The sequence below is a fragment of the Lepisosteus platostomus genome, chromosome 8 (assembly GCF_059453375.1).
Source record: "Lepisosteus platostomus isolate fLepPlt1 chromosome 8, fLepPlt1.hap1, whole genome shotgun sequence".
Classification (NCBI taxonomy): domain Eukaryota; kingdom Metazoa; phylum Chordata; class Actinopteri; order Semionotiformes; family Lepisosteidae; genus Lepisosteus; species Lepisosteus platostomus.
The window spans coordinates 57848101-57874458 of NC_142618.1; the positions used below are offsets into that span (position 1 = coordinate 57848101).

Here is a 26358-nt window from a genome sequence, read left to right on the forward strand (position 1 = left end):
GCACATTTATATACAGTAAATTATTTGTAAATAATTAATCTCCAGCTTGTCTTTGGAAGGCAGGATGAAACAGAAAGAAGAACAGGAACGCAAACCCTGTGAAAGAGTTGAAATAGTTCAACTCTTTTGGTCATATTCTGATTGAATTTAAAATGTTTTTTTTAATTCCAATCAAGCAAAACCAATTCCAAACCTCCCTTGTTACTTTTAACAGGAAAAAACCCCTGTAGACCAACATGAGTTGTTCTGTAATAAAAGCACCCTAATTAACAGATGCAAACAAGTCAAAATCTGTTAAATAATGTTAGTGCAATTTTAGCTAACATTTCTGTGCTACATAATTCTTAATGGCTTCTAGTTAAGTTATGACATTAGACACCTCAGAATGCTCAGAAATTATGTGACAATTCATGATGACCTGTTTAAAAAATGCATAATTTTACTTTCCGTAAGCATGATCTGATTTTAAAATGAGCTGACAGTTTTTTTCCTTGGCAAGCATTTCTGAGGGGAAGGGCGCTCATTCTTCTTCTGGAGGGGTTACAAGATGTGAAACAAAACAAATTCCTCCCCATCACCGCAAATACTGCCTTCCAAAGATGTGTTAAAAACAAGAAAACTGATCATTAGAATTTAGAATTAGAAGACAAACTCCTTGCACCAGTATTTGTGATTTTTGAAATTGCAGATGTGTGACGATACAAGTTCAGCTCATTCTGCATCAATTCCCTTTGTGTATCTGCAAAAATGCTTCGGGTTCGCCTGCAGGCAAAGATTGCTTCTTCTGCTTCCAACAAAGAGAAGAACAATATGAAGTTATTCCAAAGTGAAATTATTGTGGCACTTCTGTACTTTTACTCTGTGTTTACTTTTTGTTAAGGTGTCTAATGGTTGTAACATGTCTTTCCTGTGATTAACTAATCCAGAGAACTATCATGGTAAACTTTAGTGTATGTTTCCAGGAATGTCTACCACTGTACCGCATGGTTCAGTGTAGTTAAAGACAATTAAGACATGTTAAAACCATAGGAAACAATGGAACCATAGGGTGAATTGTGGTGAGTGCTTAAAAGTAATATAAAAAAATAATATTGGGAGAGCCTCATAAGGGAATGCTTAAAAAATGCTTTTCCAACTGCAGAACCAAGTTGAATAATGTAACTAGGATGGAAACAATCTACTGTAATAATGTTGAGGAGCAATATTAAGTGTGATAAATTAATGAAATACCTGTTTTTGTTTTATAATCTCAGTAAAACTTTAATTGCTTCACCTTGCAGAATGTCTGTCCAACAATAATAGCTTATTTGGAAAACAAGTGCTTTTTAATTTTTGGGATCCCGCGGCCGTGGCATTTTCCTGCATTATCAGATGTCCTGGCACGTTTCGTAGTTAACTCCCACAATGTTTTCCATATTAGAAGCATCCCAAGAACTGCTATGAAAACAGAAATCTGGGCAAAAGAAGGGAGAATGTGGTGAGGTGTCAGATTCATTGTGCAGGATAAGGTCGAGAAAAAATCCAGAGTTAATCTGAATTTCTCATATTTCACCAATACATGTGCTTTCCCTTTCCTGAATTAGCGAGGCATGTAATAAAAAGCGCACTATAAAACAGACTCGCTGTATCCCCCAGAGCCTCCTATTTCTTCAATAGAAATCAAATGCTTACGATCTTTATTTTAATGAAGGATGGAGAACCCTGGCAGTGGCAGCTGGCAGGTAAGTGAGCGCTCTGCTCAATTTTTGCAGAGTTGCAGTGATGTGTGATCACCACTGCTTATCCTATTTCCTCAAGGAGATGCTCGAAGGGGTGTATTTGGATATATTTTATTCCATTTAATATCAAGATCAAGTGATGAAAAAAATCTTCAGTGAACTATCAGATTACTTCCTATGCCTCGTGTAACAGAGTCCACTGCACAGAATGATCTATCGTGGCATTTTGTTTTCAACCATCTGTTATTTAACCACATGCCATCTGAAAAAAACGTCTGCTGTTACAATGACCTAAAAAGTATGCTTTCACACAGTCAGGCATCCCACCCAGGGTCTGAACCCATCACCGGACAAGAATCAAGGGCCCTAACCAGGTTTTGAACCTTGACATATGTTGTGCTTAGTTATATGGTGTTACGGACCAAGGTGTCTCGGGGTAAAGGGGTGTAACATTTAGGATGGGTTTGGATACAGGTGTTTTTCTGGTGAGGGACTGAGGAAGCGTGACAACAAAAGTGTGGTGCAAAAGTGATTTATTTTAAAGTGAATAAGTGACTGGTACGTGTACAGGACACATTAACACACAGGGAAAAGGAACTTGAGTGGTGCCAAAGGAAAGAAAATAACAAACAAAATGGAGCTGACTAATAAAGTGAGGGGAAGCTGACCTAACTACAAAACAAAACCCGAAACATTCGGTCTTTGGCGTCTTCTAACGGCCTAGCTAACCTTCACTGACTACCCAAAACCATACAAGACAAAAGGCACTCACCCGTCCTAAACTAGTGTTATTAATACAAAAGACCAACTACGTGTGTACACTGTACCCGACAACCTTAACTAACCCTTTACACAAAAGTTCACACAAGTACACAAGTGAACTACGAATAAAAATAATGGCAAAATAAAGGATAATACAAACAAATGAAAGTACAAGTAGGAGACGAACACAAACCAACAAAGCTGAAGCTACATGAAAACACACATGAAGCGAAACGAACGAAAATGAAGAGAGACGGAGACGAAGCCGAAGCAAAACGAAAGCGAAATCGAAGCCGAAGCTGAGCCGGGCAGAACCGAAGTCGAGCGAAAGGCCCCTTCATTCTGGAAACCTCCAAGTTAAATACCAAAGAAGCTGAGTTCTGATTGGTCGAGAAGCTGATTACGAATGGCGTGATATGGCAAGTTGGATGAATGAATGAACCAATGGGGAGGAGAACAACCAAAGTCAGGAAGTGTGAAACATAGAAACAAAAACACACACGGACCACACTTGGACGTAACATATGGGTGCTTAGAGTTAATTCCTTCAATTACAGTTCAAGCACAGGGTCAGACTGCATTTTGTACAGGTTACCATGCATCCAATTAAGTAATTGATTGATGGTGTATCAATTAATGAGGCTGCAGGAGAGTTCACAGTGTATAAGCATATAGTTTCTGAAGATAATTATGGTGTCACTTCCTTGGACTCTGCAGTGGAAATCCATCACAAACAAGCGCTAGTGTTTGTGTGTGGCAGGTTTGTCCCCTTGGTACTTAGAATCGTAATTAAGGGGGTCGTTTTGACCCAGTAAATTATGTTGCAGATCATGTTTGCACTTGTTCGTTTAGATGGGAACCACATTTTATCTTCTGCAGAAAAAGAATGATTCCAGGGATGGAAAAAACGTGTTGATGATCTCAGGTCGATTGGGTTTATTTGTCTGAACACTGAAATCTAAAAAAAAAAAGAAAAACAAGAAAACGGAGACAACCTTAGTTGAACAGCATTTTCATACTCTCTTGTATTTTTTCCACTGGCAAAGTTTGTATGAAGAACAGATGCCTCCCTAAGACAGCTCCAAGTTAGCTCCAGTGATATTCAGTACACAGTTACACAACATACAAAAATCACACAACACAAATCTCCTGATCAGTGTTTTTTGCAGCATGAGAACTGTACACAGCTCTAGGTTGGTGTTGTGTAAGCCTTGCTGTGTATTTTCTCTACTGGTGCTTTTTGTGACCAAATAACCAGTGAATGATCAACTTTTGATATTTTGAAGGTCAATTTAATATTGATTTGTCTGTTTGATTTTATGGTCACATTCCTTTTTAAGGTTATTGATCACAATGTGATGGGTTTACAATGCCTATTAAAGAAATGTTTAAAGAGTCCAGTCATGTTCATCCTGTTAATTCTGTCCAACATTTGTCCGAAATCTTTTTCATTACTTTCATTACAGCCTCAGTACACTTCAACATATAATTGGAGAACTACTTCTGATTCTTAAGGTACCATTGCAGACTCCAGTCAGTTTTCATTATACTGAAGCCACTCTGGTTGCTGTCAGCTCTGGTTTCTGGAGTCTTCGAAATAGGTAAGTTGTCTGTAAGACAAGTTGTCTGCAAGTGTTTCCTGGTTTCCATTCCAGCCCCTCCTAAATTGACATAGTTATCTGCTTGCTTAGGGGTCGTTAGCATGCCTAGCATACAAAAATATTCCTGTATTTCCCGTTTGCTAACATATAATTATTTGAATTTAACAGATACTGTATGTTAAATAATAAATTAGTTACCCAAGATCTGTTAAATTACGGAGATGAATCCACAACAGACAGCTTTATTAAAAGATTAAAAGTCAGTATATAATCCTCCAGACTTTTCCTACCTGCAGTTGGCGCTGTGAAATGTGAAGAATTGTTCACGAAACTCTTGCTCTTTCTGTCTATGGTAATGCTCGCAAGGGCTCCGGGCTGCTTCCCGATTGGTGGCTGAGCGGTTGATTTCAACGTGTCACGGACTGGCAGCAAGTTTCGATCCTGCAGAACTACAGACAATAAGGAAACAAGCATCACAAACTCTGTCAGTTCAAACAGACGTGACACGTTTGCACAAAAACAGTACCCTTAACGATGGCTCAGTGTGCAGCATCATCCCCCGGCTCTGATCTGAACAAGAAGCAGGCTTGCAGTCAGAGGAGAGTAGCTCTCATCACTGGCATCACCGGACAGGTAAGCTGCCCGTCAAATCCCAAGGAGTCAGGACACCAGGAGGATGCAGTGTTGCAGAACGGAAACGTATTTGTTGTGTTTGAATTTGTTCATGAAAAATCAGAACCGTTTTGTATTTGAGCGTTATTTCTGTCGGTGACAGACTGAAAGGAAGAAGCACGTTGGACAACAAGTGCAGGATATCAATTGAGGCATATTCACTCTGGGGTTGCTTGGTTTGATACATTGTAGCGAGATGTTCTCGCTTTAACTTAGTGTAGTGCTTCTTCATGTCCTGGGTCATCTTCATATTTGGGGGGAATTGTGTTTTCACACTTAAACAGATCGAGGGACGCTGCATTGTTAGCAACTTCTCTTTTTTGTGTTCTTTCTGCAGGAAAAAAAAAATATTCCGTAGTATTTTTTTAAATCAAATCTCTATATTTCTTTCTCTCTACCCATTTCGCTCTCCTGAATATTGTTGCGTAACGCATCTGTTGTAATTCCAGCAAGACCTTTGTCTTTTCCTGAGATTCATGCATCCTGGTGTAATGCATTTCCTGTTTGCTGACGAACAGGTCGCCACCTGCTCCCCGGACACTCTGAGGTGGGGCATAGTTGTTTCCTTACGCGGAAACTGAAATAATGCAATGTGTAAACCGAGCGCCAGTCCTTTGCATTTTATAATGACTTTATTACAGGCTTTGCATGTGTGCTGTTGTTACAGCAGAGACAATATAGAAATGAAATGGTCAACACAGCTGATATTTTGACATCTTTAAAGTCTTAAGGAGATCCACTTGCAAGTGTAACCCTCTGTATGATAATAGTCAGTTTAATGATCTACTTTAAATCCTTCTCTTTTTAAAATGATTGCATTTTTAACAGTATTTACTTGCATCTTTACAGTAGAGGCCAGAATATCAGTTCCTGGAAGCCTAACGTCTTCTGGTATTTGTTACAAGTAACCAATTAAATATTATCCTATTTATTTTCTTAGGTGCATATACAGTATGGAATATGTCCTATTGTCTTTTAAAAATAATTACTCAAAACATTAACCTTCAAATTGACAGATGACGTAAAACACGTTGGAGCCTGATCAATAGTATTACGGCTCTGTGATAAATTAAATTGGAGCAAATCAGAGAGCTCAGGTGGAAAAAAGTCCAGCAGGCCCTAGAACTGAGTGAGAGTCCCCTACAGTAGAGACACCCCTGTGTCACCTGTTGAACTGGTGGAGTCAGTTTTGCCCAAATTGCCACGTCTACATTGCCTTTCCCTTTTTGAAACATGATCGTTTGTATTGTTTTTTCAACTTCTTTGTCATACTGTCATACAGGTTTTCCCAGCTCTGGTCTCCCGGGTGGAATATCCAGCTCGTTTTCTATGTATGAGTAGCTCTCTAACTAGGAGGTACTGTAGGGTCCTATCGCCCCAGTTAAGGTCAGACTAGACCAGTTTGTCCCTTCACAGCCTTAGGCTGTTGACCATTTAAAAGAAGGCAAGAACCCTGCTGGGTTTAGGACCCTGAGGTACGGGGGGTGGAGGGACTCCGGCTGCCATGTGTCTTAGTTCTGATCCAGGGTCATGACTTTCTGTTTTGTCGGCTGCTGTAAAAGACACAAAACAGCAATGCCACTGCTGTAAATGCACAACAGTCAATTTTATGCAATACTGTTCAGAACTCTGGAGTCATTATGTACAGTGGAGCTGATGAAGAGAATAACATTGCCATTTTTTCTTCAGTTTCAATACTGGATTCAATCATTCTTTTGCATTCCTTGAATATGTATGACTGCATCCTGTTTACTGCTGTGATTATTGATGTTTAAGTTTCTGTTTTTCCTGGAAAGATGGACAGCTGGTGAGAGTGTGTATCTTAACAGAGCAAAAACCTTCTTCTATGTGGAAGTGCATTTGGATCTGAGCCAATGAGAGCTCTTTACCCAAAGGTTTGTAGGAGTATAGGACAATTCACCTTGTCATGTTGCTGAAGCCAGTACAGTCCTCTTGTTTGTGATCTATTGTCCTTGTGTTCCCTTTATATTAAATGCATTGGATACTCTGGACACACACTTACATTTCTGTACTTGTCATCACAGTGCTGAGGGAACTTCCTAACCATTGTCTGTAATACGTTTAGATGACACTAGTAGAAGCTGAGCATTACAAAGATGATATTCACTAAAGAATTTCCACCAATAATGTCCCATATACAGTGTCCATTTCCTTGTGTCTCTTCTGAAGGCTTTAGAATAATTCATTATGGAAGTAGCAGTTCTGTGAAACCGCATTCAAGTAATGTTCAACTGATTTATCAGGCATAATACACACGCACTCTCCCCAGTTGCACAGCCTTCCTAATTCAGGAACCCATTTAGCTGTTGTCACACTTACAAAACTGCCTACTGAGTGTCTGTGGTATGTGATAAAGGAACGTTCCTCTTGTTCAGGGATGCAGAGATCTTCGTGTGTTTTATCTTGTAGTAGCTCTGTCGACGAGCCATTGAACTTGATGTATGTAACACTGTAGCACTCTGGAGCTTTTGGCACTGTCAATACATATTCATGACGAGTGTCTGGAAGGTACAGTATAGAGCACCCAGGGAGTCATTCTTCACAGAATGCCGTGTTTCTTTTAATGAAATTGGCAAGAGTAGCCTTTGGCTGCTTGAGGAAGAGGGTTTTTGAGGACATCAAAACTGAAACTTAACTGCCAATCTATGGCACATTCATCATGCCTTAATGTACAGGGCTAAATCGTGGACATGATCCTATGGGAACCCATAAAAGGACTGGAGTTATTTCGCTTGTGCTGTTTGTGGAAGACTTTGCATTTCTAGTGGGAGAGCAGATGCACCAACATCACTCTTCTCCCACAAGAAGAACCACAAGCACTGAATCATCCGCCATCACCTCTGTTGAGTTGGTCATGCCGTCCATGTGTCAAACACCTTACTCCAGAAGGTCTTCTTCGCTTAGCTTAGCTAAGGTAATCGAAACCAGGAGACATGTTTCAGAGGCAGGGTGAAAGCCATCATGAAGAACTGCAACATCAGTATAAACCCCTGGAAGCTGTGGCCCTTGACTGAACCAGAGGGCGTAGAAGAACAGCTGGGGACAAGTCCAGCACTTTGAGACACAGAAGCAAACCAATAGAGTTGAAGAGAGCTCACCGTGACTGGCTTGCACAGTACATGACCAGATATCTCTCGAGACAACACCTGCTAACCCTGCCAGCGAGTGTACCGGTTGGTTGCATGTGGGTGTTATGACTTGAGATCGAGTTCATGGTGGATCATAATTGTTAGCCTGTGAAATGACTCTAAAACAATAAAGGGTTGAAGCAGATGTAACTTTCTCAATGCTCTTTTGTGTTGGAGGTTTTCAGGGCGCAGACTGGACAGTTTCTTGTCACCTATAAAGCATACCTCTAGAGCACTCAAGATGTAAGAGAAGTTAATGGGGAAAAAATGGTCCATTCTGCCCCTGCATCTATTTTGGTATTTCAAGAGATTTTTATAGGATTAAGGTTGATTTACATGTACAATCAAGAAAAAGAGCAAGACAATCAAGTGCAGAAAGTGAAAGAAACACAGGGATGGAGGTGGCCTGCATTTCACAGCAGGTCCAGCCAGTTCAGGTTTTAGAGTCGGAGCAGGCAGCACGAGGCCTTTGCTGGTTCATGCTTGAAACCTTGTTTTAGTAAATATACATACGGGGACACAGATGAGTTAAATCATTCGCTGTCTTCTCCATTTGGACAGTTTGTGCAGACCTGCATTTCGTTGTGAAACCAGATTACCATGCTATCAGTAAATTGATTTCTTCTCCTGCATGTCAGTCCACTGTGTGGCATTAACCCATTTGCTTTGCACCACTAAAATGGATTCTTTGATCCTGTGTCTGGGTTGTGTCATCATCAGCTCATCATCACGAGTTAAAAACCATTCATTCTTGAAACTTGAATAACCCTGGCCTCCTTTTCTATGGGTGTGTTTGCCTAGCCTACTTTTCTATGGGTGTGATTGCCGTGCCTTAGGACTGATTCTGGAATTTGGACAAACTAGTTTCAACTGTTGTTTATGCTATTCTATGCAACAAAGCAGATATGATTCCTTCCTGACAAAGGAATATAAATGTATTTGCACTATATGACTTGCCTGCCTCTGTATATCTTGATGACGTGGTAAGTAATCATCTGCAGTAAAAAGTGAAATCACAAATGGACCATTGGCTGTGTTTCCATAAGAAGTCTGCGCCTTTATTATTTTTAGCTTACTGATACATATGTACATACGATGCCTTTATACACAGTGGGTATGGAAAGGATTGACCCCCATCTTTGTCCTTGACCACATTAGGCTATGTTACAGTCTCAAATTGCAACACATTTGAACAGGATTTTGTTTTGTGTGTGATTAACAAAATATAGTTAACAGTTTGTTGGGGAATAAGCATTTTTATTGTAAAAGAAAACTGTTTGAAAAATAGAAAAATCCAGTTTGTGCAGGTATTGTATTCAGCTCCCTGAGACTGAAGCAGCATTTACAACCTTAAACACACCTGTGTAATATGTTGAAACCAGCCTTTCGCATCATGTGGGTTTAATTTTCGCACACTCTTCCTTAAAACATTGCTCCAGCTGTTGCAGGTTACTGGGGGAGTGGTGGTGACCAGCAACCCTCAGCTCCTGCCACAGGGTTTCAATGGTACTTAATCTGGACTTTGACTGGGACACTCAAGGACTTCCACCTTCTTTTAAATGATTCAGGGCTTGCTTTGCCTTTGAGGAAAGGGTCATTTTCCTGTCGAAATATGAATCTGTGTCCCAGTTTCAGGGACTTCTCCTACTTGTGTTAAAGTGCTGTGGGATCTTTTGGGATGAGACCGATGACGTAACATTCAATTAAGACATGATTTTGATTTTTTTCAAAAATCCAGCTTCCAAGAAATCCCTTTAAATGAGGATCTCTAGTTTAGATTTAGATAAATTAAGAGCTTACCTGCAAGTTATACAGGTTCACTGATAGATCCGTTGTCACGAATAAATGAGTGCAGATTTCAATTTGAGGGTGAATTCCCTGTATTTACAGGAACCATGTGGAGAGTGTGAAGATCTGCACTTTAGTTTGTCAGGAAAAAAGACCATAGATGAGAGAAGATGCGTTCTTAGAGGCTGGGCTAGAGGTTTGGTTACCAAAGTGGAGATGAAACTTCACTGAACTGGTTTTCTTGTAAGGAAATAAAAAAAAAATGTTTAAATGTTTGCATTCAGTGTATTTGTGTCTCGATACATAACAATTAGTTAGGTCAGAGTTCATTGCTAGCAGAATATTAGAATCTTTTATATTCGTTCTTTTTTTTAGAATAATTGACATAAATACCTGAATGAGGTACAAAGCTGTATTACAGGTTTGTGTATAAACGTATATTTTAATATTTATTCTTCCTTGTTTTGTGTATGTAGGTGAAAGGGTCAATTTTAATATGATTGCAGCTAATTGCCAATTAGCAGTCATTAGTGGTTAAAAACTACCACATAAGTAATTGTGAAGCCAGATCGACTTGCTAGTGTTAAAACAGTGTGCTTGTCCTAAAGCTCTTAGATGTTTTTGAGTGCTTCTTTCTGAGAGTAAGTCTATTTGATGCTGCTATACTCTAGGAGATGGCAGTTTAATTCGACATCTGTGTGAATACATCTTTTTTATTTCTACATATTCTCCACCATTTCACACCCTTCTAATTACACACATTATTTTTTCTGAATACTCTTAACCGTCATCACCCAGGCAACAACCCAAAAACCCTGCCGTGCTGCTCTTTCCCAGCAAAATCTTTAGGCATCGTCTTCTCGGGGGTTTTTTTTCTCATTTATTTGGTGAAACACAGTATAGCACATCTGTCAGATTATCTTGCCATTAGTGTCTGACCATCTTGCGTCTGAAAAAAAAAAGATGGAGTGAAAATCAGGGCTATCCATTTTAGGAAAGACTAGAGATTAATTTAACGCTGAGTCAAAAGAAAGTAGAAAAACACAAAATTTCACTCTTGAAGCCTTCTTCGGGTGTCTAGACATCTTCGGGGTATGCACATTTAAAAAAGGCTCCGCAGCTCGAAAACGTTTTTCATATTTCTCTTTGCTTTTCAGCAAGGAATGATTCTCTTCTCATTCCTTAGATGCTTGCCTACTGCTACAGTTAAGCACTCTGTCTAATTTATACTGGCATATAGTTTGTGCTCATTTGGAAAGACAGTGTGAAAGTACCCAGATCACATTCCGGTATCCCACTGTATTTTGAGCTGTGTGCCTTCATTATATCTCATGTTGGGCAAAGAACTCTTAGTGTAAAGAACATTTTAATTTTCCAATCATCTAAGTATTAGATGTAAAAGCAACTAATAAAGTTGACTTGCATCTTTAAGTTTTTCAGGGTTCAGTCTCCTATAGGACAGAGAGCTGTTTGACAGGATTTGTTTAGCATTCCCATCCTTTTGATGATCCCATAACAGAGCAAAGCAGTAACTAAGGAAACTTTCAAAAGTACTTTCTTCCTGTCAATGTATCCACTGGGATGCATAGTTCCCATATTTTGTGCCTGATTTCTTGTTTTAAGGGATCAAGCACAGACCAGTGAAAAAACGGGATGTTGACAACCCTGTTCTTGACTGAGTTTGGTTTATTTCAATTAAATATCGATCATGTGGTCTGTATAAAAAAAGGTTTACTTTTCTTAATATCTTAGTACTTTCTTTTACAGGAAAACCAGATTGTTGTGTAGTATACATATTTTATTTCTGGGTTATGGGAAGATGTGTAATACTATCCTAGTCTCCATGCCTAATCTAAATTTTTTAAATCCTTGTACTGTGCATGTGGAATGATGCTTGTTACAGTATGTGGTCTGTTTATTTTTATACTTGCTTGCTAAGGACGTTCTGCTTGGTCATAAATTTAAGTATCAAATTGTTTGGCATTGAAAGACGTTCTCTAACTTTTTATGAAGCCAATTTTTGGTAACGGTGCAGGCCGGAGAAAATTATCCTTTGCCAAGCTGAAGTTTTTCCCCGCTCATTAATGTGAGAGCTCCAAAATGCACCACCATTCCTAATTGTTGCGAATATTTTGGGGGACTTATTAATCGGGTAACATTAATGTCAGATCATTTAATGATTGGCTTTGACGTAGGTGAACTAAATTCTTCTAGGAATATAAAAAATCTATATTATATTAGAAAACCGTGCTAACTATATCTTAAGACTTCAGAAATTTCCCTGTTTCTGTTAAATGGGGTGAATTGTTTTGGTAAATTATAGGACTTTTATAGAATGCATGTTAATCTCTAAACCCCTTTATATGTTTTTAAAATTGATTTAAGATGTAAGTAGTTTTTTCTTTCCAAATATCTTTGTATGTTTTGCAAAATCTAGTTTTAATTTTAAACAAAAACATTTTAGCGGTCTGAAAATTGATTTATCTTCATGTTAAGAATGTGGTAGTTAACAAGCACCAATACAAATTAAATTCTCATGTTTTATCTTTTTTGTTCTAATTAGCTGCGGTAGTCATATTGGTTTGACTTTTGTTTAAAAAATGTGTGGTACTTCATTTCCTGAGGTACATAGCATTCTTTTAAGGATTTGCTGTAAGGAAATTTTAACAGTGAACAATTTAATATAATGTAGTGAGGAGTCCTCCTGATATTTTCTAGATGGTTTTTCCACAGTCAGGAGCACATTATTTATACAAGATTAATTTGTAAATTGTGTAGAGACAAAATGTTTTGGAGAGAGAAAGAAAGTTCCAGCAGTTAGTTAATATTTGTTAGTATTTATTTAGTTGACTCCTTATATAAGGGAACTAGATTGGTATCAAAACAATGTTTAGAATGGTACATAATGGACTACATTATTGGATAAGAAAAATAACACAACTAGTATAGCAAGTAAGTGAAATTTTACATCACAGCAGAAGCAAATCTAGAGTTCTGTATATCTGAAAATGAATGGTATTATAACCTAGCCCTTTTTAAAATCGGATTCAAAGCCGAGTGATATTATATTATCATGCTCAAAATAGGTACAATGCAAACTACAATGTTTTTATAGATGCTTTCTTTTGGATTTTTCTCTTCAATACATTTCAGAGCATGCTTCTGTAGATCGGCAGAATCTCGGTTGAAGTGGTGTAATGTTGCAATCCGAACAGAAGGTGGCGCCTTGATGTTGTATGTCAGCTCAGCTGCACTGGGTGCAACAGCCAGGTCTTGCAATATACTGTACTACCGAGACCGAGTGCAGTTAGCAGTAGCTGCCACAGAACTGGAAACTCCTGACCTCATATCAGAACTAAGACACGTGCCCTGCAGCAATAAAGTACAAAACTCAATGCCACATGATACGGTTATTTCTAGGACTATTCATTACTCTTCCGAAAAAAAGGTCATTCAGTTGTTGTTTTGCGTGTTAATAGTCAAAGTCACAACAGAGTTGAGTCTTTTACAGACTTCTGGTGCTTTGGGCTCTTTTTCAAATGTTATCCATTTTAACATATAACATAAAGGATATTTACTTATTATTGCTATTGAGAGAGATTAGACTGTATGATAGATTCTAAAATCAAACGGATACAAGTCTTAGTTTGGTGTCTACTGTACTACGTGTGATTATGCCTGAACAATAGGAGAAAAAGTTATTTGGGAAAAGGTTATTTGTGGTAACATACAGTAGCTTTGTTAAACGTTTTATTTTTACCCAGGAAGGCAGGTCCTTGGTGTGTTCAAATATGATTTTATTTTACGGCAGTGGTGTTAAAAACATTGTAGAATGTTTTGTCTTTTACACCCTTGTTTGTTTCATACTATATCTGTCTGGAGTTGATTATAGTTGCAGAAGCTTTCATTAGCACAGACTTTATATCTAATAGTCAGTAATGCTATTGGAAGGAATGTGTTTATTAGATAATTTATTTGATAATGTTACTTAACTTTTCCTTTATTCTGCATTCATCAGTCAAAAAACCCCAAAACAAACTTGCAACCTGGGGATAATGTGTACCAGCAGCCTGCAGCATACCAACCATATTGCTCTGTAGGTTTAGTTTAAAATATACTGAGAATAAAAAGGAACGTAATTTTATGCATTTCTATTTTTAGAAACACACAGTATACAGATAATGGACAATGATAAATTGACTCTTTTTGGTGTCAATTTGATTAATGAGTTGGTCATGATAACTGACTGTGATACAGTTACGAGACTTTGTTGTGTAAGAGCTACATCATCTCATTTGTGACAGAACTGATTGGACACAGGTGATGAGGTGATTTAACTTGTTAAACATCAAGACTGGTGAAAATCAAGAATGAAAAACACTGAAGAGAGATCAGTGTGCTTTTGGTAGGAGGCTAAGTCAATGCTGGGACTTCACAGTCGCCAATTTCTCATTTCATGTGACGACCGTGGAGACCCATTTATGTACCAGGACATTACTGGAGCAATTTAAGTGAAGTGCCTGGCTCAAGAGTTCAACAACGGCAATGGGTTTGAACCCACAGTCTCCCAGTACAGAGATAATAATAATAATAATTGCTTACACTTATATAGCGCTTTTCTGGACACTCCACTCAAAGCGCTTTACAGGTCATGGGGATCCCCTCCACCACCACCAATGTGCAGCCCCACCTGGAGATCTAACCAATACTCCACTCTGCTGCCTTTCCCTGGGCCCACAGTCTCCCAGTACAGAGATCTAACCAGTACTCCACTCTGCTTTTCCTGCTTTTCCTGGGGCTCCTCCTGACACGTCTAATCCTGCTGTTGCTGGTGTATGTGGCTTTCTTGTGAGCTCATTTTGACCTGTATGCTGTGGATGCCTGATTCTATTTTAACCCAAGTGATTAGAATTTGAGGAACAAACTGGGGTGACATACAGTATGGCATCAAGGGCTCAAAGACCAGTGGACAGGCATCTGCTTGTCCAGGACCTACAAGAGGAATAGGAGAGAATCCCACAAGACAGCACCTGCAACCTGGAGTTGCTTGCTTTGCCTCAGACACCTCTTGCTTGTGACTTTCACTGTCTCCTCCCTGTCAATGACTAATATTAATCAGCACCATGAATGGGCCCATTTGCGGGGGAGCCGGCACGCGAGGGGTACCAGGTGGGTTCCAGATGGGACGCCAGTCCATCGGAGTGCGGATGCACGGACACAGGCAGGCACTCAGGAGACATTCATGCAGATAGCACCCCAGAAACTGAGCCCGGGGCCCGAGTGTGCGAGGCAGAAACGCTAACCACTGCGCCATGTCCCGCCCCCGCCCATGGCATGTGCGATAGCGCGTCTGTCTACTACATACACTCTTACACATTTTATGGTCATTGCTTTGTAATTTGTTGCTATTATAACTACTGTTTCTTTCATATGCTCAGTACGTAGTATAAGCTCATTCATACATGCTTATATAATTTGCATTCACACAGCTGTGTTGCTAACAGGTACAGTATGGTGCTGTCTTGGCTTTGCGCTTAATTGCACAAATTAAGTGAGAATAAGTGAGGAGAAACCAGCCATTCCTATTTATAGAATGGTACTGCCGTTCTCCCAAACAGGAACTGAGGTTTCCCTGAATCATCAGTACATTTAAACTATTTGTTACAGAACTGTGTCGTTTTTGTTAATATGTATGTAACGATATCACTATCACTGCTTTCACTTAGCATATCACTGCTTTTTAAAACAGGGATATCAGACTCAATTCCTGGAGGGGCCTGAGTCTTCTAGATATTGGTCGAACCTAAGAAGTCAATTAAACACTTGACTACTTAGAAAAACTATTTCTAAGAAACAGGCAAAAAGTTTTTTTTTCCCCAATTACCAATGTACAGGATTTCTCTGTAGGACCTTTACAGTTTATTACAGAACACATTCACATCATTAAAGATACAGTTACCTACAGTATAAGTCACCTCAGAGCCTGGTTAGACATATTACAGTTATTCAGCTAAATAAATAATTAGACCAACTATGTAACGGCGAATGTGGGTGGAACAGAATCCAGAAGACACCAGGCCCTCCAGGAATTGAGTAAGAAATCCCTGCTGTATAGAATTATAAACACAAGGAGGTGTAATATTTTGTAAAGACTGCAATACAGGAAGCAGAGTTGATTAAAACCCTTGCCTAAAAGCACCAGCTAATTACTGCACTGCCAAGTAACCCAATACTGTATTAGTACTTTAGCCGTTGAATGCGCTCATTCCTCCATTCACTTCCACAGACAAAGGAAGGATCTGATTTACATCCGTACACCTTCAGATAGTTCTGTCAGTTATATATCCGTTACCTAGGAATATGTCATCTCTAATGTGGTCGTTAAATACAATATGCCAGATTGACTGGATACCTGGAGATTTGATAAGAGCTGAAGTATGAAATCACATTCTGAGCAAGGCTTAATATTGCAGTGTACTGTGTGAGGAGCATCACAACAAATGAAAGAACCAAGAACCCGCAGCAGAAGAGCCTTTACTCGGTTCTTGTCTGGCCTAGGTACCGGACTAGTACCAGTGACTGGAAAGGCCTTCACAGCCTTACTGTGAACTTGGATGAACCACCTGCTCCAAGTCCAAGATCTTTAGCAGAAACTGCAGTATTATTGGACCACAAGTACAAGATGGAGAAGGGATAGTGTTCAAATGTATAAGCATCAGATAGCACAAATCCATCTAAGGCTTTTTAAATTAATGTTTACACATTTTCCCATTCTGTTCTAATCCCTAAATATCGCTGTTTTCCCTTCTCTGCTAAGAACCACCAAAGTGGAATCTCATCACAATCAATAGAGCAGATTGACTCAAGTGACAGCCAGATGTGATGGCACGCACTTAAGATCGTCCCATTTCTGGCATCATGTGCTTGCTTTAATTTCCATTGGTTTCCCTCCCTACAATATTAATCTTGATAGACATCTCTAAATCAGTATTGCATACTGTGTGCTCTTCAAGTAGATGTAATATTGATGACACTTTCATTCCTTTTGTTAGTACATGAGCTGTACTCCTTTAATATTGTAGGTAAAATGCAATTTTAGTTAAATAAAATTAGTGCAATATATGTACAATATGTAGATAATACAAAATATGTCCTGGTGATTGATGCTAGTAGTGATAATATTATTTCAGTAATAAACTCGCTCTGTATTCTGGAACTTTCCCATATACTCCACAGTTCCATTTAACAGGGTTGTAAATATTTAGTCTGTGCAAGAGCTGGAATAGGTTAGTCCAATACTTCAGTCTCCCAGAGATCAGTGTTTCTCAAACTTTTTGTACCAGGGACCTCGTCCTCTGAGGACTGCATAGCCCATACTTACAGATGCTTAGAAATGTTGCAGGCTCAGCTTGCCAGAAGGGTCAAAGTGATCTTGGAGATAATAAGGGGTGTTGCATGGAGCGAGCGTTCTGTGGCAGAATGGGTGTGCTAACACGGGAGTTAGGAGTTAAAAAAAAAGCATGCATGACAATGCTAGCGAAAACAAATCCTGCCAGATTTGACTTTGGGAACGTTATCGTTTTTTCTCCGTGGAACACCACTTTATTCTTTATTCTAATACTTACTCTCTTAGAATGAGCAACCGTGAGCTCTCAGAATTCCAGTTTTAATGCAACCAGAGGATTATCCATGCAAAACCAAGCTTTGCACCTTTTGTGCGTTTGGCCGCACTGTGATGATGGAATTTACAGGGTTATCGAATTGGGTCATTTTAAAAAACATCATGATCTGTACTTCTTTACTTAGCTTATTTCAGCTTTCTGTGTTTGGTTTTGCAGTGACACTGTGTCGACATACCATTTCGCATTGGTTTATTTGTAGTAGAAACTCTTACAGGATTCTCTGTGTAATGTGGGGTATAATGGTTTGTCATACAGCAGTATCATCTAACTTATAATTCATAGAACACAAAGCTCTCTGGGGTCATTCTGCTGCTGTATTTATTGCTCTTGGCTTGTATTACCTTGGTCCAGCTAACTAGACTGGGAGAGTCTGAAGTAAAGTCTTAAGCTTTCATTTCATTCCAACTTGAAAACTGCATGTAGTGTTTCACATCCTGTATAAACTAGTGCTCCATATCGTAGCCCTCAAACACAGATGTACATTTGCAGTGCTTTTTGTTTGATACTGTTTTGTTTTCTTAATTTCTCTGTTTCAATAATTCTCAGTTTTGTACTTTCACATTTCAACCACTGGTACCGCAGATGAGAGTGAATACTGCAAAAGAGTTTCTAAGATGTTGTTCAAAATAAAAAGGGTTGTAAATCCACTATCCATCCTGAGAAACCTGTAACGATTTAGCAAAGGGGATATTGTTGGAATTTGTTTTTGAGAACCTTAAGAGGCCCTACTGAAAAAAGCATTTTTCTGCCAATCTTTGAGTAGCTTAAAAATCCTTTTAAATTGATATATTTTTTTCCTAGCATCATGGATATAGAGTGCAGCTTAACATAAATAACTTTAAAATACCTTTGCCGCAGTATCTTAGGAGACTGAACTATTTAGAGTGGTTTTTAGTTTGAAGAGGTGGTTGAGTTGTACGAAAACATCCCACTTTACAGTAGACATTTTTCATTTGAACGTTGTTTTAAAAATAGAGAGGAGTTAACAGGTTTATTTTCAAGCCTTTATTTTCTGGTGGTGTGAAAAGGGTGCTTGAAAGGGGTGCTGAGATTAGCATCCCATGAAGTTCTCCACATCGCCAAGATACAAGAAAATTGAGATTTATTTTTGTGGAGTGGGTGCAGTGAGGGTCAAGCTTGATATGTACAGTACACAAATAGGTGAGAGAAAGTGGTTCTGAACAGCTGAGGAAAAGTCAGGTAACATATCCTGGGGCTTGGCCATGTAGCACTGTGTCCAATAATGTGATACTTTTCATTAGTTCTGGAAAAAAAACACATCAAATTTAGAGAACATTTGCACAGCAACACTTTTCAATGCTTAAAGTTGGATTTGGCTTTAATTATGTGAGTTTCTCTAGACCAGTGAAGTTTGTAGCTATGGGACATAAAGTACAAGAATACTTTCCACATACTGTTTAAAAATGACATTCACCTCTGTGGTACTGTTACTTATTTCTTTGGTGGTAGCTACTGAAGCTAGCCAGGAAAGGTGTGTATATGATTGATGCAGGAAACCTTATCAGTATTGCGTGACCTTCCTGTGCAGGAGGCTATCTCTGAGCACCATGAGCCTGAGAGATGTCCAGACTTACATTCCTGAGCTCATTCCCTCTGTACTGTATACATACATATATATATATACTATTTGTGATGAAATGATTTCGCCAAGCTAGAGCACCAGACACCTTCTAAATAAATGGAGGAAGGGGTACCTCCACTCATTCGGCAAAGCAAAGCAGGACATGGAGACAAATGAATACACTGAAAAGCAAATAGGGATGTTTTTCTAAAAAAGCCCAAGGTGTAGCAACTATCAAGTAGAAAACAAGGCATCAAAGGCAGAGTGGGTTCTTGTGTGCCCTATCAGTTTTCTTAAGAATACCTCAGGTCCTGTTAAAACTAAATATCCAATTGCGGGTGCTCATGAACTGTCTCAGTACTTGAACTATTACTTGCTTTGGCAGACAGGAGTATGCAAAGAGCTTTTTTTAACGAACATAAGAAGTACAAATATAAACCCCTATTAAAAACAGGTACAAATGACTGGAGCTCTGTGGCCAAATTGGACCTTCCATCTGTTATTTAAGCTTACATGCGCCAACCTTGTCAGGCTAGGCAGCTGAAAGTGCTGTACTTACCGGAAACCAGGGCATTTATGATTGAGTTCCTGTTATTGACTTTTTCTAGACTACATGCCAAGTTTTACTAGACATAGTACAGTAGTTCCACTGTGGAAGCTTTATATGAAAGCTGTCTGAGGAATACTGAACACTTCTTGTTTCTAAAATTGTGCTCTTTTTTTAAAATGGCTGACTCTAGATTATAGGTTAACCCAGGGAACCAAATCTCACTTGAAGTGAGCAAGACAGTGATAGATACAGACATTGAATGTCTCTGTTACATCATTATAGTTTTACAATTTGCTTCTTAAGGACGAGGGACTCTATATTTACTGCATTTTAATTGGGAGGGACCTACAGTGTTGGTCAGTGTGTGAATTAATGTGAATAGTCATGTGTACTGTATGTGGTCAGTGCTTCATCTGTTCAACAGTTGTAGTGAATTCCATTATTTAATTCCGTATTATTGCTCACAAAAATCCAATTTTTTCTTCTTGGTGCTTTGCAAGTCAGCAGTTCCGACAGTATTTCAGTTAATTAGGAGAGCTTGTGTGTCATTTGAAAGCAGAATGATATCCTCATATTAATCTGTGTGTCTTGCCTAGGGTTATCAGGTGGTTCAGAGGCTCTCTGCATCATGGTTCAGGCTGCGGCCTTTGTACAACTGAGAGAAAGACCCGTGTTAAACTTTGCCTCATGTCTTGGAAACTAATTGTCGACATTCTTTCATTCAGTGTGTACCGTGGCTTTCTCCCAGACATGTTTCAGAAATAATAACAGAGTTATTTCATTTTTATTTTGGCCCTAGTGCACACTGAATAGCAGCGATACATTCAATCCCCCAAAGACCTGTAAACTAATATGCCTCCTGTATTGCATTTGGAATTTGGGTTTTGTGAGAGTATCTGGTGTCACTGTTTAAGAAGAGGCTCAAACTCCGTGATGCTCAAATTCCATATTGACAGTATAAATCTTAAAACATACTAGACAAAGTTTTTGTTACCTAACCTGCTAGACAGTTAGAAAATGGGGTAGATGGATCTTACCTCTTCCCCTCTTAATCATCAGTGAACCACATTCTGTACTAGTGATATTGAGACAGGGTTTGTTTAGTACCCTCAGTATTTTCACTCCAGAGCCCACAACAAGGAATTGTATTCTTGGTAAAATTTTAATTGCCTATTCATTTCATGCATATAGCTGAATGTAAGGTATGTCAAGTTCTGATTTCTCTTTTGCTTTCTAGTACTTATTGGGATGGTGATGCTTAGTGGGTGAGCATGGGTAAGCCTGCCAAGCTGTGTAAGTGGGGCCCAGGTGGTGATCCCTGCTATGGGAAAGGTCCCATCCAGAGAGGAACTCTCTAGTCTGCTCAACGTTACAGAAACCAAAATGAGCGCTGCGGCTCAGGTTTGGACCTTACCTTATTTTACTTGTAGAAAAATTGTTTTGGGGGAAAAATAAACAGATTTTTTTTACGTCTAAGTTTAATAAAAGTACTTTCCATTGCCATTGTAACTATGGGGAGCAGTAGGGCATTTAAAAATGTGGAAGGTTATTTTTTACATACAGTATCCTTTCTTACTTGATGACGAAGAAAAATGCCTTTGGCTGGAGTGTTATAAAAAGGTTTTCCTTTATTGCAGATATTCACCACAGCATAGTTAGGGGAATGTGTAACCTTCTCCCTCCACATCCTCTTGAGTTTTTACCAGGAAAAATGTTTCCTCTCACCTTTTTCCACAGGAAACTTAATTTCTATACAGTACATTTAATTCTAGGTTTTTGGACTACAGTTAAAGTTACAGTAGAACTTTGAACTTCCTTGCGGGAACTTCACATGAGGGGTGTCGAGCTCAGTTCCCGGAGGCTTTAGGTCTTGACTTAATTGGACTGCAGTAAATGGTTGATTAACTTGTGGCTATGGTACCAGGAGAGGACTGCACCTTTTAAAACCATCACCTTCAAAACATGCAAAAATAGTAAAGTCACCAATAACTAGGTCCTAAATTTAACCAAAGGCTAGATTGAAGTGACAGCCAGGAAACACTGAAGACTTGTTTGAAAACCCTGCTTTGGATATGGTAAAAAGCATATCGTGAATAAGAGACTGCTACTGAGATCTAAAGAAAACGGCTACCCCCAAAAATACTATTTTCCTTTTCCCTTCTCAGTCAGAAAAAAATCAGTTAATTTAAATTGTCAAAGTGCTGTTTATTCCTTTTGTTGGAGAAATTGGTATCTATGGAAATCTATGTGTTTACACAGTATGTTGTCTGGAGTTCTAATTATATATGTAGTAATATGCAGTGAATAAATCTCTTTCATAATTATCCAATTAGCATATCACCAACTTTATGCACCATAACAAATTTGTGTTTGAAGTCAAACAGGGAGAAATTGCACTTTCTTGGCAGGAATGACATGCATTCCCCATGGTATTGGTGACGTGTGCTTTAACTTGATGGTGAAATTGTTCGTTTTTAAATACGTATTGCTTGTTTGAATGCTTGCTATTTTAATACAGTCTTGTAATGTGACTTATAGCTGTGAACGATTGCTCAACAAAGGTGGGAGCTGTGAAATGGTTTTCCTTGCAGTTTTGTTTTGAACAGTTTTAGAAATATGTCAATATACTGTAGAAGCAGAACGATATCTTCTACATTCTTTTAGTCAACTTTGGCCATCTTCTCAGTTTGTGAGACACACTCTTGCTGGTTTAACATCACATGCATTTGAATAATATACATCATAAACATTTTCCAATACCTTTTTCATCACTGTTGTATACTACATTGTTTTATGAAGATCATCTGCTCTATATTCCACTTTATGTACAAGACAAGCAGCGCAATACAGTACAAACCTCAGAGCTGTGAAGGTGACACTGCCTGTTCAGGTGTCAGGTACTGTAGAAAGTGGGGAAAACTATCTTTATTGGTCTCATGTAGAAGGAGGACCCCTTTGACACAGTGTGGGGAGTTTGTTTTGCTTTCCACCATTTTCTGTGATATTATAAAGGCCAGTGCTCACCGTCGCCCTGCAATCCAAAACTTCCCAGTTCAGCCCACTGTTTGACCACTGGGGGGAATGCTGCTGAAAAACACGACTAGTGTTTTACGGTATGTATAAAGTATAAAGCCCAGATATGGCTTCTGTTCAGGGTTAGGGCTGGCAGTATATGATGTATTGTATATTGTAAATCAAGGAGGTTTAAATGTTACAGTGTACAGGGTTAAACATGTCGATAAGAATGAGAGCTGGAGGTGAAAGGTGTAGCAGGTCTGGCGTCCTTCCCACTTCTCAATCTGACTCATATTTTCTTGAAAGATATGTTTGTTATAACGTCTGTTGTGCTGCTAATACCATCTGGGTATAGACCTCTGGTCACTGCAGCACAGAAGTGTGTGTGCCTGTTTTGCCAGAAATAATAATAATAAAACAAAGAATCTGTCTATATTCATTCCCGAAGATGGATTCCGGGTCGTAATGAGATTTGAAGTTCTGAGTGGATTAAACAAGTAGCAGCTTTGACATCGGTTTCGAGTGCTTCCAACATCTTTTCTTAATTTGTATCTACAGTAACCCCTGGGGTTCGTGTTTTAGTGTGGTACATAACTTTTTTACGTTAGGTGGGGAGAGACGTGATGACTGAATTCACAGACGGAGACGCTGCAAAGCCCCCTGTGCCTGCACTGTGGAGTGTGCAGTCCTTGCTAAAAGGGCTGCGGCTCTCAGAACGAGCCCCACATACACCTCTCATGTTTTACGCAGTAGCCCCCCGAAGGCTGAAATGTTTCTGGAATAAAAATACAGTTTGCATCATTACAGGTTTTCACAGTAACCTAATATAGCTTTTAGTGATAGCTGCTTCTATACTGCAAGCGCTATGAACCAAGTAAGGTTATGTTTTGCATTATGATTTTGTACATATTAACCATGTGACTGTAAGCCACAGATTGTAATAAATATTTCTGGTTTCTAAAAGCTGTCAGCACGTCTGTTTTTGGACGGTAGCCATCCTAAAACAATGCATATGTGAAAGGCAGTAAAACCTAAATCGACAGAATAATTGAAAACGTTAGGGTCAATCTCCTGACCCATGTTCACCTTTTCTAAAAGTATCAGTGCCGTGAGTGGTTCTAAAAGAAGATTAAATATTTGGTCTAAATCAATTACACTGCATCTGACTTTTTTTGCAGTAGATACAAATGTGTGTGGTGTTTTGATGGAGTTCGAGTAACAGCAGATGAGTTCTGTATTTTGAGTTAAAAATAGTCAGTGAGTTTTCCCAGCTCCCATCATAATCGTCTGTCCTCAGCCAGACTCTTGGCCAGTTACTGCTTGTAAATCAAAATCTGTTCTCAGCTGACGCATATGGTTAAATAAGGGGTCTGAATGATTGCTGAATTCAGAGAATTGACGAACCACTAATAAATACACCTTTATTAGCCTTTTTGTCCCTGAGACAGATACATCCAGAACCTTTATTACAGGGATCTTCTGTATATATTCATAAGCTAAGTTTTTGAGAAGAGTAACATACGTTTGTTGCTGGAAATGCAGAAGAGACCGGAAACCTTCATTATTGTGCTTAGAGCTCTGTTCATTGCATAAGTTGCAAGTGAGACTAAACAGCCAGCCCTTATTTACATCTCCACTTTAATGAATAAAATATTGTTTAAGCCCCCAAAAGATTTGATAAAAACCACTCTGGTCTCTGTATTATTTAATAGAGATTGAGGTCAGGTTTCTGTTATTTAAATTGAGTGTCTAGACTGCAGAATCTTTTTTTAACTTTGCACTGGCTACTGACAAACTCTGTCTGATACTAGTCCTAGATTAGGGATTTCTCAGGTGGGCCGGATACAGATCAGTAGCAATTACTCCCCTACAGTGGGTCTCTTGTTGATAAATGGACTTGTCATCTTAATGGAGCGACTGTGTCTGTCTGACATCTCTTTCCTGTGTTGCCCCGGCTGCGGTCTGGAGGGAGAGCGAACTTCTGGAACGTTTTCCAGAGGGCTGGGAAGAGGCCTAAACAGATTTTACCAATGTGTTCCCAGTGTGCGTGAGGAAGATCAGCAGGGCAGCTGTCCCGTCTGGCGTTTTCCCATTCTGAGCAGGGCTCTGGCATGTTGGGCTTTGATATGGAGAGAGCATGTAACTCTTTAAAAGGCCTGAGTGCGTATTTTCATGTTTGTGTTAGAAGACTTCCCAGAATGTTGCTGCTCATTTCCTAAACCTCTGCTTTTTTTAGCAACACTCATGGCCACTTCTCCTTTGTGACCTCTCTTGTAATGGCTGGTGTTGTTCCTGTGTGGAAAAGGTGGTTTCTAAAAATTTACATGAATCCAATATAGCTGGTGTGCAGCTGAAATCCAGCAGTGATTGATCGGTCCATGAATTTGCCAGGGCTTGCGATGGTGTTGGGGATATCCCTATCCTAGGACGCATTCCGTAATTGGAAAGTCGTGTATTCCTGGTAAAGGCCACCCAGCAAACTGGAGCCTGTCTCGGGGGCATAGAGTGCAAGGCAGGACTGCGTCCGAGAAGAGACACAGCTCCATCGCAGACTTCTGTATCCTTGCTGGCTTGTCGCTGGGAGGAAATGGCAGCACTTGGAGGAAGCTCACACAGACACGGGTGGGCATGCAAACTCCTCACAGAAAGATCCCGCACTGCTGTATCGAACCCTGGACCCAAGCGCAGTGAGGCAGCAGTGCTAATTGTCATACCTCCGTGCCAATGGTAACCAGAAGCAGTACCCTCAAAATTTTCCTTGGATTCTGCAAATGAAACACAGTAATGACTAAAATATATGGAAAGCGTTTCGTTAAAATTCTCTTACTATGAATGAGTTCCGATTTGTCGGATCAGTTACAGTTTTACAGGGGAGGAATAATGGAGCTGGAGTTGGGTGACATTAAACTGTCCTCGCAGATTGACACTTACAGTACAATACAGTTCCCACGAACATCTGCTGGGGTTAAAACTGTGTCCACACCGAGATGAAACGTTGTGCTGTGTAGTGGAGTGCAAAAAAAAGAATCTATAACCATGGGAAAGCCTTGAGCAGATTATTTTGATTATGAAGGCTGTACCTATTTGTCTTATTCCACGTATCGTCCTGCAGAAATGAGTCTCGTGGAAGAATGCGGTGTTTTATGAAAGAGGTGAATTTTTCAATACTGCTGAGCACACTCTTTTTCCCTTCCCAGCTTTTCAGTGCGATGCAGCTCATGGCGCTTTTTGCTCTGCGAACAGGGCATTGTTATTACAGCTGGGAAGACTGAGGCACAGGGAAGTCAAGTGACTTGACTGGGGTCACACAAAATCTCAGATGGGATTAGTTAGACTGGGAGGTCCAGGGTTCTCATTTTCTTCTCCTGCAAATAAGTTAGCTTTCTTGATGGTCGTCGTTTAATTAAAACAAAAAAAAGGTTTTTGGTTGTCGGTCAGGACAGACAGATTGGAAAACGTTTTTTTTTTTCAAAAAATGTATTTGATCTGTTGCTTTAACCCTCAGATCTTTGATTAGCGTTCTGAATATGAAACGTTGTTTTGTTTCCTTAACACTGTAAACTGTAATTACTGAGGGGGAAAAGTGGGGAAAAAAAAGCTGTCTTACTTTTGGTGTGGTTTGCCTTTCCTGTTTCTTCACTTGACTTAATTTCCATGGAAGCCAAACCTCTCTCAGGAAAGCAAATAGACTTCTGAAGACGTACATTGGCAATCCGGATTTAAAAATGTTTGAAATTACACTGTGTAGATGTGCCAAGATTCCAGCAGGGGGCACAGCAAGCAGTGCCAGGTTTCAATCAGACTGGTAATAACTGTTGGTTTTATTTTTCTACTCGCTC

General features: G+C 39.4%; 1 protein-coding gene across 1 annotated transcript in view; it reads left to right on the plus strand.

Annotated features, from left to right (window-relative positions):
• The first annotated feature begins 4459 nt into the window (after positions 1-4459).
• The window catches only part of gmds (GDP-mannose 4,6-dehydratase), a 304999-nt gene continuing 283100 nt past the window's right edge, over positions 4460-26358 (plus strand). Inside the window, exon 1 of the mRNA XM_088644042.1 lies at positions 4460-4714. Within this exon, the coding sequence (XP_088500168.1) occupies positions 4616-4714 (99 nt within the window). The 5' untranslated portion in view covers positions 4460-4615. The remainder of the gene's footprint in view (positions 4715-26358) is intronic.